Genomic DNA, 15477 nt, shown 5'->3' on the forward strand with positions numbered 1-15477 from the left:
AGGACTATAAATTTGTTTGATGCAGACGGATATCACTGGTACTACCCATTTTGAACTATAATCATACAATGGGGAAATCAGGCTACTAGATTAGTCTCCTGACTCTTAATATCCGTTTGCATAATGGCCTTTTAGTGCAGATCAATTTGTTTTCATCTTCTCATCAGTACATGTGTCAAAAATAGCCTACTCAACTGTCATCTAACCTCTGCCACGGGAATGCATCTGGGAAACTGCTGCAGGCCGCAGTAGCCTCTGAAACTGAAACTTTCATTCCAGCCAAAGACAAAGAAGATGGATTAATCAATAAGGAAGCTTTCAATTCTTTTCTCTCTCTAGAGTGATTTTCCAGACATAACAATCAGCATCGTCTGGTGCAGACTAAGTGATGAATCTGTCGAACTTCAAAAGGTTTTTTGATATGCAAGCCCCATAATGTTCTTGCATGACCATATTGCACATCGTTCACCTGACGAAGGAGGAAGCCTCCGAAAGCTTGTGAATTTAAAATAAAATTGCTGGACTATAACTTGGTGTTGTAAAATTGTTTACAATTGTCAACCCCAGTCCATCACCGGCATCTCCACATCATATTTAAAGCACTCACAGCACCTCAATGCCAAATTAAAGGGGAGTGGGGCGAGAGAATAAACTACTGTTAAATTGAGTTATTTATGTGATGTTGGAGGATGGTTAATATCCCCATTCCTTTATGCTCCAGTGAGAAGCAGGACCATCGTTCAAATTCTGCAATGATCTAATGATCTCCCTTGAAGCCAATAGTGGTGGCATCAAATCCCCGGACATTTCATTGTGGAGAACCTAGCAGATGGGCGAGAGGGGGTGGGGGGCCGGGGGGGGGGGGCGGCAGGAGGGGTAACAATGAATGAGCTAGTTTTTGTAGCACTTCATATCAATTGTTGTAGATAGAAGGAAGATCAGCATAAATACAAAAAGAAAAAGTAAACCAGAACCTGCATTTATATTGTGCCTTTCACACCCTCTGGGCATCGCAAAGTGCTTTACAACTAATGGATTATTTTGAAGTGCGGCCATTGTTATGTAGGCAAGCACAGCAGCCAATTGCGCAGATTAAGGTCCCACAAAGAAAAAGTGAGATGAATAACCAGTTAATCTGCTTTTTAATGTTGTTGGTTGAGGGAGGCTAGGCCACTGGACAAACTCCTTGCTCTTTTACGAATAGTACCACCGGTTCTTTTTCATTCACCCACACAAGCAGACAGGGTTTAACATCTCATCTGAAAGAGAGGACTGAAACTATGTATCTTGAAGAAACCAAAGAGGCAATTTTTCAGTTGTAAGGTTTCATGATGGACCTTATTACATTGACTTCATATGAACAATGTTATTCCCATAATTCTAAGCCATGCATCCCAAAGTCATATGCTCTACTTAGAAAGGTATCTTGGGAATTTTCTCCCCTTTTTCATTGAAATGCTAACTCATGCTCCAAGGCATCGGTATCCACTGGGACTTTGCTCAAGGGTTCATTCCTCATGTGAGCTTAGACAGCTTGGTCAGGCAATTCGATCAGTGATGGCATCGCAGCTGTGTCTGATCCTATCCTCACAGGACATGTCCAACCACGGCATGGAAACAAGTTGGAGGAAGTCACGTTGAAACTGTATAGTACTTTGGTCTGACAACATATTAAGGATTGTCCCCAGTTCTGCTCACTGAGAGACAAGGGTGACATTCAAGCCCTGGAGGTTGTTCAGAGAACAGCCAAGAGGCTTAACTCTAGCTTCATAGTGTGGTATGAGGAGACTAGAGGAGTTTGGGCTTTTCAGCCTTAATAGGAGTCAACTGAAAAGTGACCTTAAAAATAAGCGGTATGGAAAAGGTAGTAGTGAAAATTGCTTCAACCAAACCATGAGTGTAGGACAAGTGGATACAGCTTCAAACTACTAAAAATGTCAGGAGGTTCGTCATCATACGAAGGGTGTTTAAGCTGACACCAAAGCAAAGCAGAACAAGGCTCCCTTCACACCTGACTTTTACTACAAGTTTAGTGTGATCAACATATGAAATAGACTTCCAGGTGGAATAATGGAAGCAAAAACCCTGGACTTATTTAAGAAACATCTAGATGCTATGATGAAGGTGGGATTCTTAAAGGGTTTTTCATTATAGATAGCTAAGATATGTTGAATGGTCTTTGTCATCTACTGTGTATCTATCTTGTGGCACTCACATTTTCCAGCAAGGATCATTGCAAAGTCATAGAAGTAGGAACCTCGACTGATTTTTCATCTCCCTGGCCCAAAGGTGCTGAAGCTCAGTGTAGCACAAGTATTCAAAAGCAAAATACTGCGGATTCTGGAAATCTGAAATAAAAACAGAAAATGCTGGAGAAGCTCAGCAAGTGAGGCAGCACCTGTGGAGAAAGAAAAAGAGTTAATGTTTCTTCAAGTCTTCAACCTGAAACGTTAACTCTGTTTCTTTCTCCATAGATGCTGCCTAACTTGCTGAGCTTTTCCAGCATTTTCTGTTTTTGTAGCACAAGTATTGCTGCCCTGGCTAAGATAAGCTAACTCAGCACAGGAAGGGGATCAAAACTGGGACCTTCCAAGTCTGTGTGGCTCACTTACACTGTCTTTACCAACTATACCTTTGCGGTAAGAAGCACCAAGAACTTCAGCAGAAAAATATTCTGCTATTTGGTTTGATTGTTTTGGGTCAATTTAGATCCATCTGAGCTACTGAACTCTTGCCAGCTCAGTCATGCCTGATTCATAATGATGATTTTTTAATGAAAAACAGAAACTAAATGCACTTCATCAATCACTGCAACACCTACCATATTTAAATCATCCATCTCTTCACTATCTGACAACACCAGCCCCTCTTAAACTCATTCTCATCTATAAATTACCTTAGAAGCCAGGCATGAATAGGGAATGCTAAATCTTATAATGGAACATGGAGACTTGACTTTTGATTAAAGAAAGTTCAGCGCTGCACTCTTTGAGCTCTGAACAAACTTGATTATTTACTTTGGAGTCTTTCATTTCAACATCCTTGATTACAACTAAGCATGTCCCTGCACATACACATTGCCTACAGGTGTACATTAAAGTTGTGGTGCTTATTATCTTTAATGGCAGTGATGATTAGTTTTACTATTAGTCTATTAAAATAGCATTTACTTTGGAAGCATAGATGCCACTTTAGCAGAAAGGTTATCAGTTCTAAGTATAGTCAATCTATTTTGATTTTACTGATCTTGATGCAGGTGATTCATCACTTTCAACTGTATTGGTATTTACTTCTGCTGCAGGGAATTATATAGTTATCTTCAGTTGAGCAACTGAACAGTGAAAACAAAACAAGTTAAAAGCATAAACAATTCAAGTACATTTCTGTTAAGGATAAACGATGACACAGTGTTCAATGTTCTGTCTCACAACAGGTGACTTATGATTTAACAGGAGCAATTGAAAAGAACAAAGATTCACTTTCCCAAAACCTCCTTTTTGTTATGAAAGGTATGTGTTTATATTTTTACAAACCAAAAGCATATTGGAAGCACTAAATTTATGGCACCTTTATTTCTATAAATTAACTAAGCTAGATTTTTTTTTCATGTCTGTGTATCTTTTCAATACCATAAATGAAGTAACATTTAGAAAAAAAGTGTTGTTTTCACTGTGTGGTAGCAGTTCTGCCGTTCTTTGCAATGTTTTCATTGAGCTGGCCTAAACATTGTTCCCAGCATGTTTTGGGGACAAGTTTTCTCCATATTAAGTTCAAAATGGCTGCCATATTCAAAGCCCAAACAAAAAATTCTAGTTTTTCATGAATTTAAGGGATTTAAGTAATAATATTAGAAACATCAAGCACAAAGCAATGGTGTATGAGTTATTTTTAATTTTTACACTCTATAAACCTTGCTGGTAATTGCTTCAAAAAGCAAAAAGAATAAACAGTATTAAACTTCTCCCTTTCCTGGGAAAAGATGGCAACAGAAGCAGTGGCTCTAATTTTATTATGCATTATTTCTAGAGATGTGGGCAACACTGGCAAGGCCATATTTATTGCCCGATTTCTAGTTATTTGGAGAAGGTGGTGATGGGGCTTAGTCTTGGACTGCTGCCCGTTAAATAACACAGATAGCAGTAGGTCTTCGGGCAGGAATGTTCATACAGGTACAGAGGGTTGAAATTGGTTATGGCCCTTTATCAGGAGCATAACCAACGGGGCCAAAATGGGAGACCTGAGGCTCACCCTAAATTTTGTCTCGGCCTCATTTCAATAATTTGAGTGAACTCCTGGCGCCTGCCATGCCTCCAAAGGCAACTCGTCCATTTCAAGAGAATCAATTTCGGACCACTTGCCTAACTGGCAGTGATCCTCAGGTGACTCCTGGGGGTGGAGGACAACGGGAGGGGGTCGATCATGGGCTAGTAGCGGCCCTCAGGATGCAATGGAGTCAAGGGTAGCACTTAATGTTTTGTTGGCAGCGGCTGCTAACTACAACATCGAATGAAAAATCTTCAGCAGAGCAGGCCTGACACCTGCTCTGCTCAACGCCGTACAATTTAGAAGAGGGATTCTAAAACGTGGGCCGGGCCCCTCATTTATATATATAAAGAGCTTAACGCCTGGTTTATGTGACCGTCAGGGGCTCCTGAAAAAATGACCTACCCAATTTGGGGTTGGATGTCCTTCAAGCACCCTAGGGTGCGGGAAACAGCACCATGAAATTGATGCTGTTTGGCCCACTTCTGCATCCGAAAAATAGTGCACTAGGATTCAATTTCTCCCTTAAAATGTTTTTTAAAGATTGTTGGTCTGGTTTTCAGGTATGAAAATTATCAGCCTAAAACCTAACTGTTTGGTTGCAAACTGGGTAGGTTCCCATTCTAAGTACAAGAGCTGTCTACATATTAATGGTTCGGGACACTTTCATGCATTGAACAAATTGGAGGAACTTTCTTTCCATATTGGTAAACATCATAAAAGTTTTAATAGCTTTGGCAAATTACAGTTTATAAGATAAACATGTACGGTACTGAATGCATTAGAGAAAGTGAACCCAAAACTGTGTCTTCAGATTTACCAGGGCAACAGGGTGCAGGTTCAGGATTGTGAAGGGAAAATTTAGGAGATATTTCTCTACTCAGAGTGATCAGCGTTTGGGACAGTGGTTGAGATTGGAACACTGGACTCCTTCATGAATCAGCTGGATGCTGTAATGGGGAGATAATTGTCACACACCATTGTGGAAGCATGAGATGAAATATTCTGAAGGCTCTTCTTCATCCAAATCTACCATATGATATTAATTTTCAAAATAACTTTGTGCCTTGAATCAAATTGCCTCTGTCTGTTTGCCTGTCTCTCTCTCTCACTCTCATATTAGAATCACAGAAACACGCCATTCAGACCATCAGGTCTGCACGAGTGTTTATCTCCACATGAGCCACCGAGTCTAATCCTATTTTCCTGCTCCTCCTCGTACATTTTAATGTTCCTCTTACTGGTATGATGAATTATGTTATTCTCAGAATGGAACTGAGGCAACACTAGAGGGAGCTTCATTCTGCATCTAATCATGCTATACCTGACCTGAAAGAGCTCAATGCTGACACTATGGCCTTGATATTAACAGGGAGGCGGGATGGCAGCGGGGGAGGTGACTGGTCGTGTGGGTAACCCACCCAGTAAAATCTGTCCGTTCGCCACCCGATCGCGGGTAAATTGGAGCCACTTAACGTGGCTTCCGGGATTCCCGTCGGAAACCTGCACGGCGGGCGGACTGCGCACCCGCATCACAGGCTGTCAGCTGGTGGAGCTCTATTTAAAGGGGCAGTCCTCCAATTCTACTCCTGGAGCAAACACTGAAAATTAGATTCAGCGATGCCTCACTCAAGGTGCTACTGGATGGGGTGAGGAGGAGGAGGAATATATTCTAACCGGCAGACGGGAGGAAGTGCCCTGCCTCTGCCACCAAGAAGGCCTGGCTCGCGGTGGCAGAGGAGGTCACCAGCCGCAACATCGTCTCCCGCAACTGGATCCAGTGCAGGAAGCACTTCAATGACCTAACTAGGTCAGCCAAAGTGAGTAAACTTACTCATTCTCCAACACTCCATCTTCCACATTACCGCCCCCACCCCACAACTCATTCTGCACTGCCAACACTACTCTATCACATCACTCCTTACACCCACTCAAAGCTTATCCTCAACTTACCTGCACTTACTCACCATTTCCTCACCTCCCCATTACTCACCCCACCACTACCACTCAACCCAACCCTCATACAATGCCATGGCTCTGACTCATACTCACCCTCTGATGCATCTCTTTCACAGTCAGCCTCACCAAACCAATGCATTCAGCGGTTGGCCATGTCACCATCACTCATTCACGCCTCTCTACTTTCTCCCCTTTATAGGAGAAGAGAGCCCAGAATGCACGGGAGAGGGCGAGGACCGGAGGGGGGCCGTAACATCTAGTCGTCCTCACCGATGCGGAGCAGGAGACGCTGGAACTGAGCCACACCCTCGAGTGCCTGTCCGTCGGTGGCATCGAGACTGGCACCTGACAAAAGGCTGGTGACAGAACTTTAACATTCAGCACATACAATAGCAATTGATGTTAACATGCCTTGCCATCTTCAGCACTTCAACATCTGTCATCATGCTTAATATTGCCTTCTCTTACAGGGCCTTCAGCAATCGCCGTGAGGGCGGAGGGCAATTCCTCAGAGGACCTGCCACCCTCTGAGCGGGCACACCTGAGTGAGCCATTAACCAGCGCAGATACACACACCTCAGTGGGACCCCGTCCTCAGTTAGTTGGGGCCGCACATGGTGAGTCAGCACACATATGTGAGCACGAGCAGACACTGGTGGCAGGGGCAGCTGTGGAGAGTTCGCGTTGGTGGGAGCACTCTCCTCCAGGCTCTGCTCAGCTGGACCCAGATGCTGAACCCTGGGGGCCATCCATGAAAAAGAGAATGATCGAGGGGCAGCAGCACATTTGCGAGCTGCTGGAACGGGTGCCATGCGCACTCTCCACAATCGTGCAGAGGATGGAGGAGTCCAACTCCTGCATGTGGGGAATGGTGGCACAGGTACGGGAGGGAATCTTTGATATAGTATCGTGGGTAAGTGCGGGAATGTCTACGATGGAGGGAAGGCTAGCCTCCATGGAGCTTCAAGCACGGCTCACCAATGAGTCCATTGAGGCCCTGACAATGTCCCTTCGGATTCAGGGTGAACAACATTTTGCTGCCTTAAACAGGCAGGGAGATACTCTGGCACTGGCCTTACGAGGCTTCACACATGTCCTCCAAACTGTCATCCAGCAGAGTGGTAGGTGTGATGTGGGCCTGGCCCAGGGGAGGGAAGATGGCGAAAGGGGACATAGAAGTGGAGACGCCACTCAAAGTGCCCCCACATCTCACCCATTGCCCCCCTCTCAACTAGTATTCGCAATGCTGCCTCCTCTTCAGGTGGCCGAGTCTGCCCCTGCACAGGTGCAGGTGGAGCAGTCTTTGGAGGGGCCCTCATGGGCACCGAAACCCAGAGGGCATAGGCCCAAAGCATCTAATTGGTCAGGGCATGAACAAGAGCAATCTGTCACTACCTCTGTTGCAGCCACAGGGGAAGCACCACGTAGAAGTAGTCAGAAGCGAAAGGCGAAGGTTTTGTGAGCACAAAGGGGATGCACAAGGGTGTTTGACGGTTTGTCATGTTTTTTATTTATATTTGCTTTTTGTTAATTGCACATTAAATATTATTATTGTCACCACTACTGCCATTCTTGACTGGCTTGTGTAATATGAGGTTCACCGAGAATGCCCACACTTGATGCCATCCATTGGGTCACTCTACAGTGGGTGTATGTGTAGTTGCAGGACTGTTTTGTGCAGGGGGCGGGGGGGTGGTGGCTGGTGTGCTCTGTCCAGGTGGTGAGGACTGGACTCTTCACACTGTCTGATGTTAGGAGAACCGTTCACATATCAGTGACTCCCTGGCCTCACAAGCAGCCAGGTGAGCCGCTGTTCTGCCCATGGTTTGCTCCTCCTCCTCTGCCTCCTCTTCCTCCTCCTCGTCCTCCTCCTCCTCCTCCTTCTCAATGTGGGTAACAGATGTGGATGGGGCCTCCTCCAGCGGCACCCCTCTCTGTTGTGCCATGTTGTGCAAGGCACAACAGACGACTGTAATGTGTCCCACTCTGTCTGGTGCATATTGAAGCGCTCCCCCAGAATGATCAACGCACCTGAAGTGCATCTTGAGCAGCCCTATAGCATGCTCATTTGTAGACATAGTAGCGATGTGGCTGTTGTTATATTGACGCTGTTGCTCGGAGGTGGGGATACTCAGAGGTGTCATGAGCCACGTGTGCAGGGGGTATCCCTTGTCCCCGAGGAGCCAGCCCTTACGGGTGTTCGGTGCATGGAAGACGGGCGGGATGTTGGACTCCCGGAGGATAAAGGAATTGTGGCAGCTGCCAGGGTATCTGGCGGACACGTGAAGGAATCTCTTACGGTGGTTACAGATGAGCTGAGAGTTGATGGAGTGATAGCCCTTCTTGTTGATGAACAGTCCTGTGTAGGGTGTTTTAAGGTTGTTCTCACCCTATTGATCAGTGCAGATATCTGGTCCCCGGTCTAGCCAAGGAACACTTATACCTCACGGATCGGGGGTTCAGGAAAACGGGACTTACGCTCACGCACACGGTGATGGATCACACAGTCGAATAGCACAGAGAACACACAAACTCGGTGTTTGAATTGAATTGGAATATTGGTTTTATTATACCGTCAACACGAAGAAAATAACAATACAAACGGTCCTACACAGTACATTGAGTTACACACCCCCACTACAGTACTTTATCCCACTAAACTAAGAGGTGGTGGGGACCCTGGAGACACCTATCACACACACACACGTATGGTCGAGGCTCACCAATCCTTTGCACTTGCAGGTCTGGCTGACCGGTTCTCTCACGTAGGGTTCATTGGTTTCGCTGGAAGCTGCTCTCCTCCCTGGAGAATTCGGGTGAAAAAAACGAGAAGAGCAAAACAAGAGACAGGCAGAACAAGAGGAGCAGAACAAGCCAGAGCAAAAGCAAGACTGCAAAACAAGAGACAGGCAGAACAAGAGAGAGAGAGAACACAAGAGAGAGAGGGGTTTCGACTTTCCACTTATATACCCCTCCTCTTACAATGGTCTTCGTCACTTAAGTGAGGCACTTCATGTCTGTTTAAACAGTTCTTATAAAGTCCTTAAGAATCTTTGATGGCTTTTGATGGTCTTTCATCATGTTGCAATTGCTTCTCTCGATGGGCCATTGTTCATTCCGGTTTGTAGCACTTGCCACACAAGGCTCCTTTTGTATCCAACGTCCTAGGTGTTGATCGGTTTTGTTTTAAAACAAAGACATGGCCCCACCAAGTCTGGAGCAGTTGCCTCTTTCAATGGCCTTCTGCCTTTCTGATCGTTGACCACCTGCTGTAGGTTTTGCATTAAAACAGAGACATGTCTGAAGCAGTAATTCTCTCACCTATCCTTCCATCTTAGGATTTTAGTCAATGGCCAAAGTTTTCCATACTCAGGGAAAAGGTGGAATTCCCAGAATTCTTACACCTCGCTCATGTAGAATTGCTCGTGCTGCTATATGAGTGCAATCGATTACACCCTGCACCCGTGGGAAGCCAGCCACAGCGTGGAATCCCACTGCCCTCTCAGTCTGGCTGAGGTCATCCATAGGGAAGTTGACGTAGTGCAAGGCCCTGCGAAACAAGCCATCGGTGACCTGCCTAATGCACGTGTGTGCAGACGATTGAGAGACCCCGGCGATGTCCCCGGTGGCACCCTGGAACGATCCGGAGGCGAAGAAGTTGAGGGCACTGGTGATTTTGTCAGCGACAGGTAAGAAGATGCTGCTCGGTCCAGCCGGGAGCAGCTCAGCATGTAGGAGGCTGCAGATGTCCGCGACTACCTGGTGCCTGACTCTGAGCCTCCGTATGCACTGCTCCTCAGAGAGGTCCAGGAAGCTGAGCCTCGGTTTGTAGACCCTGTTGTGAGGGTAATACCTCCTGTGACGGCGCTCTCTCTGTTGTTGCCTTCCATGCTGTTGTGCAGGTGCCTGTGGCGCAGCACTGTGTTGTGGAGCTCCACGTGGCAGAGGTGGACGCCATGCCTGGCGAGGCTGGTGGTGTTGCTCGTCCTCGGTTGAAGTGATGAATGCAGCCATGGCGCCCCCCCCCGCCCTGACGGTGTGAGTTTAAAGGGGTCCTCAAAGTAGGTAAATGTGTTTGCACACAGAGTTTTGGGTATAAATTAAGAATTTTGTATGGAAACACAAAGGTATTGCAGCCAAAACTTTGTCTGAAGTGACAAGAGTGCCCTGCTGCAATAAATGAGGTTTTCCCCCCACCTGTTAAATAATCCTTTGCATCTCCCACTGGCTGCTGGCTGAAACACATCTGCTACAACAGGGAGTGTTTCCCACAGCACGGGAAACACGCTGAGGATCCTTCAAAATTCCACCCCTGCCAAAATCTCCACTCAATAAAGTCTCTCAAGTATCTCAACAATCTCTCAACTATGTAAATTATCATCCCGCCGGCTTTAATTGCCGGTGGGAGTCCCGCATTCAGGAGGTGCGCGCGCACCCGAATGCGTCATTGGGGAACCCAGAAGTCAGCGGGTTGGATCCGGGCTCCGAACCCGCTCCGGGATTCCACCATTTTACGAGCTGCCCCATCCCCAACACTCCCGCTCCGCCATCCGAAAATCGGCCCCTATGACCCCAATTTTTACTACTTCTGCCTGGCGTAAACCGGGCTGGGGCAAGTTAAAATGATGCCAGTCACTTAACCCCTCTGTGTCCACTGCCTTCCCGCCATGTCCCATTGTTGACTTGTTCTTTTGAGCAGGCGAGAGTAAAGCCTGCAGGAAGGTGGGGTCATTCTTTAATATGCAGATCGGGTCCCAATGATATCATTCTTTTGCATTAAAACTTGAACATTTCCAGGGGCCGATTGAATGAGTAATGTAATAACATTGCGTTACTATTTGCATCATTGAACTCTCCATGTGGACAAATCAGAAAATGGATATTTTCCATTTTACATAAAAATTGATGCTCAATGCTCTTCATTGAACTAAAGTAAAGAAAAGTTCAGAAATAGGAGGGATCATACAGGGGGCAAATGCTAGGCAGTCTAAGGTGAGTTTGGAGTGCATGTGCGTAAATGCACGCAGCTTGGTAAATAAGGTTGGTAATCCGTAGGCTCAAGTCACCACATGTGACTATGATATAATGGCAATAACAGAGACCTGGCTCAAAAAGGGGTGGATTGGGTATTTAATATTCCTGGTTAGAAGGTAGGCAGGAAAGATAGGGAAGGAAAGACAGGAGGTTGAGGGGGGTAGGGGTTGGTGATGCCAGTATTGATCAAAGAAACTATTATAGCACTGGAAAGGGAGGAAGTAGTTGAGGGGGTCAAAGTCAGAATCTATCTGGTTGGAACCAAGGAAAAATAGAGGAGCTATTATGCTACTGGGCGTATACTATAGGCCACTAAATAGTGGGAAGGAGATAAAGGAGCAAATTTGCAGGCACATTACAGAATGATGCAAGAACTATAAAGTAGTGATAATGGGGGACTTCAATTATCCCAATATAGAGTTGGATAATAATAGTGTAAAGGGCAAAGAGGGGGAGGAATTCCTGAAATATGTACAAGAGAACTTTCTTGAACAGTGTGTTCCCAGCCCAACAAGGAAGGAAGCAGTGCTGGATCTAATTCTGGGGAATGAAGTGGGGCAAGTGGAACATGTTTCAGTTGGGAAGCATTTGGGGAACAGTGATCATAATATCATTAGGTTTAAAATAGTTATGGAAAAGGACAAGGAACAATCAAATGTGAAAATACTTAACTGGAGGAGGGCACATTTCAGTGAGTTAAAAAGGAACCTTGCCCAGTTGGATTGGAATCAAAAATTGGAAGGCAAAACAGTAATTAAACAATGGGAGGCTTTCAAGGAGGAGATAGTTCGGGTACAGAATAGACACATTCCCACAAGAGGGAATGGAAGGGCATCCAAAGCTAGAGCTTCCTGGATGACTAAAGATATAACAATTAAAAGGAAACAGAAAAAGGAAGCTTATAACAAATGTAAGGTTCAAAATACAGTACAGTCTGCAAAGAGATATAGATAGGTTAAGTGAGTGGGAAAAAATTTGGCAGATGGAGTATAATGTGGGAAAATGTGAACTTGTCCACTTTAGCAGAAGGAATAGAAAAGCAGTATATTATTTAAATGGAGAGAGATTGCAGAACTCTGAGGTACAGAGGGATTTGGGTGTCCTAGTATATGAATCGTAAAAAGTTAGTATGCAGGTACAGCGAGTGATTCAGAAGGCAAATGGAATGTTGTCATTTATTGCAAGGGGAATGGAATATAAAAGTAGAGATGTTTTGCTACAGTTGTCCAGGGCCTTGGTGAGACCACATCTAGAATACTGTGTGCAGTTTTGGTCTCCTTATTTAAGAAAGGACATAAATTGCTTTGGAGGCAGTTCAGAGAAGGGTCACTCGACTGATTCCTGGGATGAGGGGGTTATCTTATGAGGATAGGTCGGACAAGTTGGACCTGTATACATTGGAGTTTAGTAGAATGAGATATGATCTTATTGAAACATACAAGATCCTGAGGGGACTAGAAGGGGTAGATGATATGGGGATGTTTCCCCTTGTGGGAGTGACTAGAACTAGGGGCCACAGTTTAAAAATAAGGGGTCTCCCATTTAAGTCGGAGATGAGGAGAATTTTTTCTCTCAGAGGGTCGTGAGTCTGTGGAACTCCCTTCCCCAGAGAGCGGTGGAGGCAGGGTCATTGAATATTTTTAAGGCTGAGTTAGATAGATTCCTGATTAACAAGAGAGTCAAAGGTTATAGTAGGTAGACGGGAAAGTAGGGTTGAGGTCGCAATCAGATCAGCCATCATCTTATCAAATGGCAGAGCAGGCTCGAGGGGCCGAATGGCCTATCCTGCTCTTAATTCGTATGTTCATATGTATGTCAAACCAAGCAGAATACAGAAACTATAGAGGAGATCTAAAAAAGGAAATAAGAGGGGCAAAGAGAGAGTATGAGAATAGATGAGCTGCTTACATAAAAGAGAATCCAAATGTCTTTTAAAAAAATATAAATAGTAAAATGATTGTCAAAGGAAGGGTAGAACCAATTAGGGACAAAAAAGATGATCTTGTGGAGGCAGAGGACATGGCTGAGGTATTAAATGAATGCTTCGCACCGGTCTTCACTAGAGAAGAGGATGCTGCCATTGTAGCAGTAAAGGAGGAGGTAGTAGCAATATTGGATAGGATAAAAATAGATAAAGAGGAGGTACTTAAAAGATTGGCAGTACTCAAAGTAGAAAAGTCACCCGATCCAGATGGGATGCATCCTAGGTTACTGAAGGAAGTAAGGGTGGAAATTGCAGAAGCCATGGCCATAATCTTCCAACCCTCTTTAGATGTGGGGATGGTATAAATACATTAAGAGCAAGAGGATAACTAAGGAAAGAGTAGGACCTATTAGAGACCAAAAAGGTAACCTATGTGTGGAGGTGGAAGATGTTGGTTTGGTTCTTAATGAATACTTTGTACTTTAATGAGAGGGATGATGCAGACATTGTAGTTAAGGAGGAGGAGTGTGAAATATTGGATGGGATAAACATAATGAAAGAGGAAGTATTAAGGGGTTTAGCATCCTTGAAAGTAGATAAATCACCAGGGCCGGATGAAATGTATCCCAGGCAGTTAAAAGAAGCCATGGAGGGAATAGCGGAGTGTCTGAGCATCATTTTCCAATCCTCACTGGATACAGGCATGGTGCCGAAGGATTGGAGGACTGCTAATGTTGTACTGTTGTTTAAAAAGGGAGCGAGGGATAGACCGAGTAATTACAGGCCAGTCAGTCTAACATTGGTGGTAGGCAAATTATTGGAATCAATTCTGAGGGACAGGATAAATTGTCACTTAGAAAGGCATGGAGAAATCAAGATCAGTCAGCATGGATTTGTTAAGGGAAGGTCGTGACTGACTAACTTGATTGACTTTTTTGGGGAGGTAACAAGGAGGGTCCTTGAGGGTAGTGCATTTGCTGTAGCCTACATGGATTTTAGAAAGGTTTTTGACAAGGTCCCACATGGCAGACTGGTCAAAAAAGTAAAAGTCCATGGGATCCAAGGGAAAGTGGCTAGTTGGATCCAAAATTGGCTCAGTGGCAGGAAGCAAAGGGTAATGGTCAACGGGTGTTTTTGTGACTGGAAGGATGTTTCCAGGGGGATGTTTCCACAGGGCTCAGTAGTAGGTCCCTTGATTTTTTTGGTATAAATTATTTGGACTTAAATGTAGGGGGCATAATTAAGAAGTTTGCAGATGATATAAAATATGGCCATGTGGTTGATAGTGAGGAGGAATGCTGTAGACTGCAGGAAGATATCAATGGACTGGTCAGGTGGGCAGTAAAGTTGCAAATGGAATTCAGTCTGGAGAAATGTGAGGTAATGCATTTGGGATGGGCCAACAAGGCAAGGGAATACACAATAAATGGGAAGATACTGAGAGATGTAGAGGAAGTGAGGGATCCTGAAGGTAGCAGGACAGGTAGATAAAGTGGTTAAGATGGAATACTATTATCCGAGGCATAGAATATAAGAGCAGGCACGTTATGCTGGAATTGTATAAAACACTAGCTAGGCCACAGCTTGAGTACTGCATACAGTTCTGGTCACCACATTACAGGAAAGATGTGATTGCACTAGAGAGGGTACAGAGGAGATTTATGAGGATGTTGCCAGGGCTGGAGAATTATAGCTACGAGAAAATATTGGATAGGCCTGCAATAGAGGAGGCTGAGGGATGACTTAATTGAGGTGTACAAAATTATGAGGGGCCGAGATAGAGTGGATAGGAAGGACCTACTTCCCTTAGCAGAGAGGTCAATAACCAGGGGGCATAGATTGGTAGAAGGATTAGAGGGGAGCTGAGGAAAAATGTTTTCACCTAGAGGGTGGTAGGGGTCTGGAACTCACTGCCTGAAAGGTTAATAGAGGCAGAAACCCTCAACTCATTTAATGATGTGCACCTGAAATGCCATAACCTACATGGCTACGGACCAAGTACTGGAAAATGGGATTAGGCTGGGTGGCTCATTTTCAGCTGGCACGGACACGATGGACTGAATGGCCTCTTTCTGTTCTGTAAATTTTCTATGATTCTATGATTTCTATGAACAGTGAGTCAGCTGGGGAGATCTTCTTCCCGCGAAACGTAGGGAGGAGCAGGGCATCTGGTGCTGCAATTTCTGGATTTCCATGTTTAACTGCGCAAGTACAGCCGCTGGAAGTTGCTGCACAAGTTGCACTGAAATAACGGTGAGCGTCGTTCGGCTCGCCGTTATTTTCAGAGCAAAATACGG

The 15477-nt window shown here is 45.0% G+C and overlaps 1 protein-coding gene across 1 annotated transcript in view; it reads left to right on the forward strand.

Annotated features, from left to right (window-relative positions):
• The window catches only part of myo16 (myosin XVI), a 773985-nt gene that overhangs the window by 615269 nt on the left and 143239 nt on the right, over nucleotides 1–15477 (forward strand). Inside the window, exon 24 of the mRNA XM_067986709.1 lies at nucleotides 3434–3509. Within this exon, the coding sequence (XP_067842810.1) occupies nucleotides 3434–3509 (76 nt within the window). The remainder of the gene's footprint in view (nucleotides 1–3433; nucleotides 3510–15477) is intronic.

This window comes from Heptranchias perlo, chromosome 6 (genome assembly GCF_035084215.1).
Source record: "Heptranchias perlo isolate sHepPer1 chromosome 6, sHepPer1.hap1, whole genome shotgun sequence".
Classification (NCBI taxonomy): Eukaryota; Metazoa; Chordata; class Chondrichthyes; order Hexanchiformes; family Hexanchidae; genus Heptranchias; species Heptranchias perlo.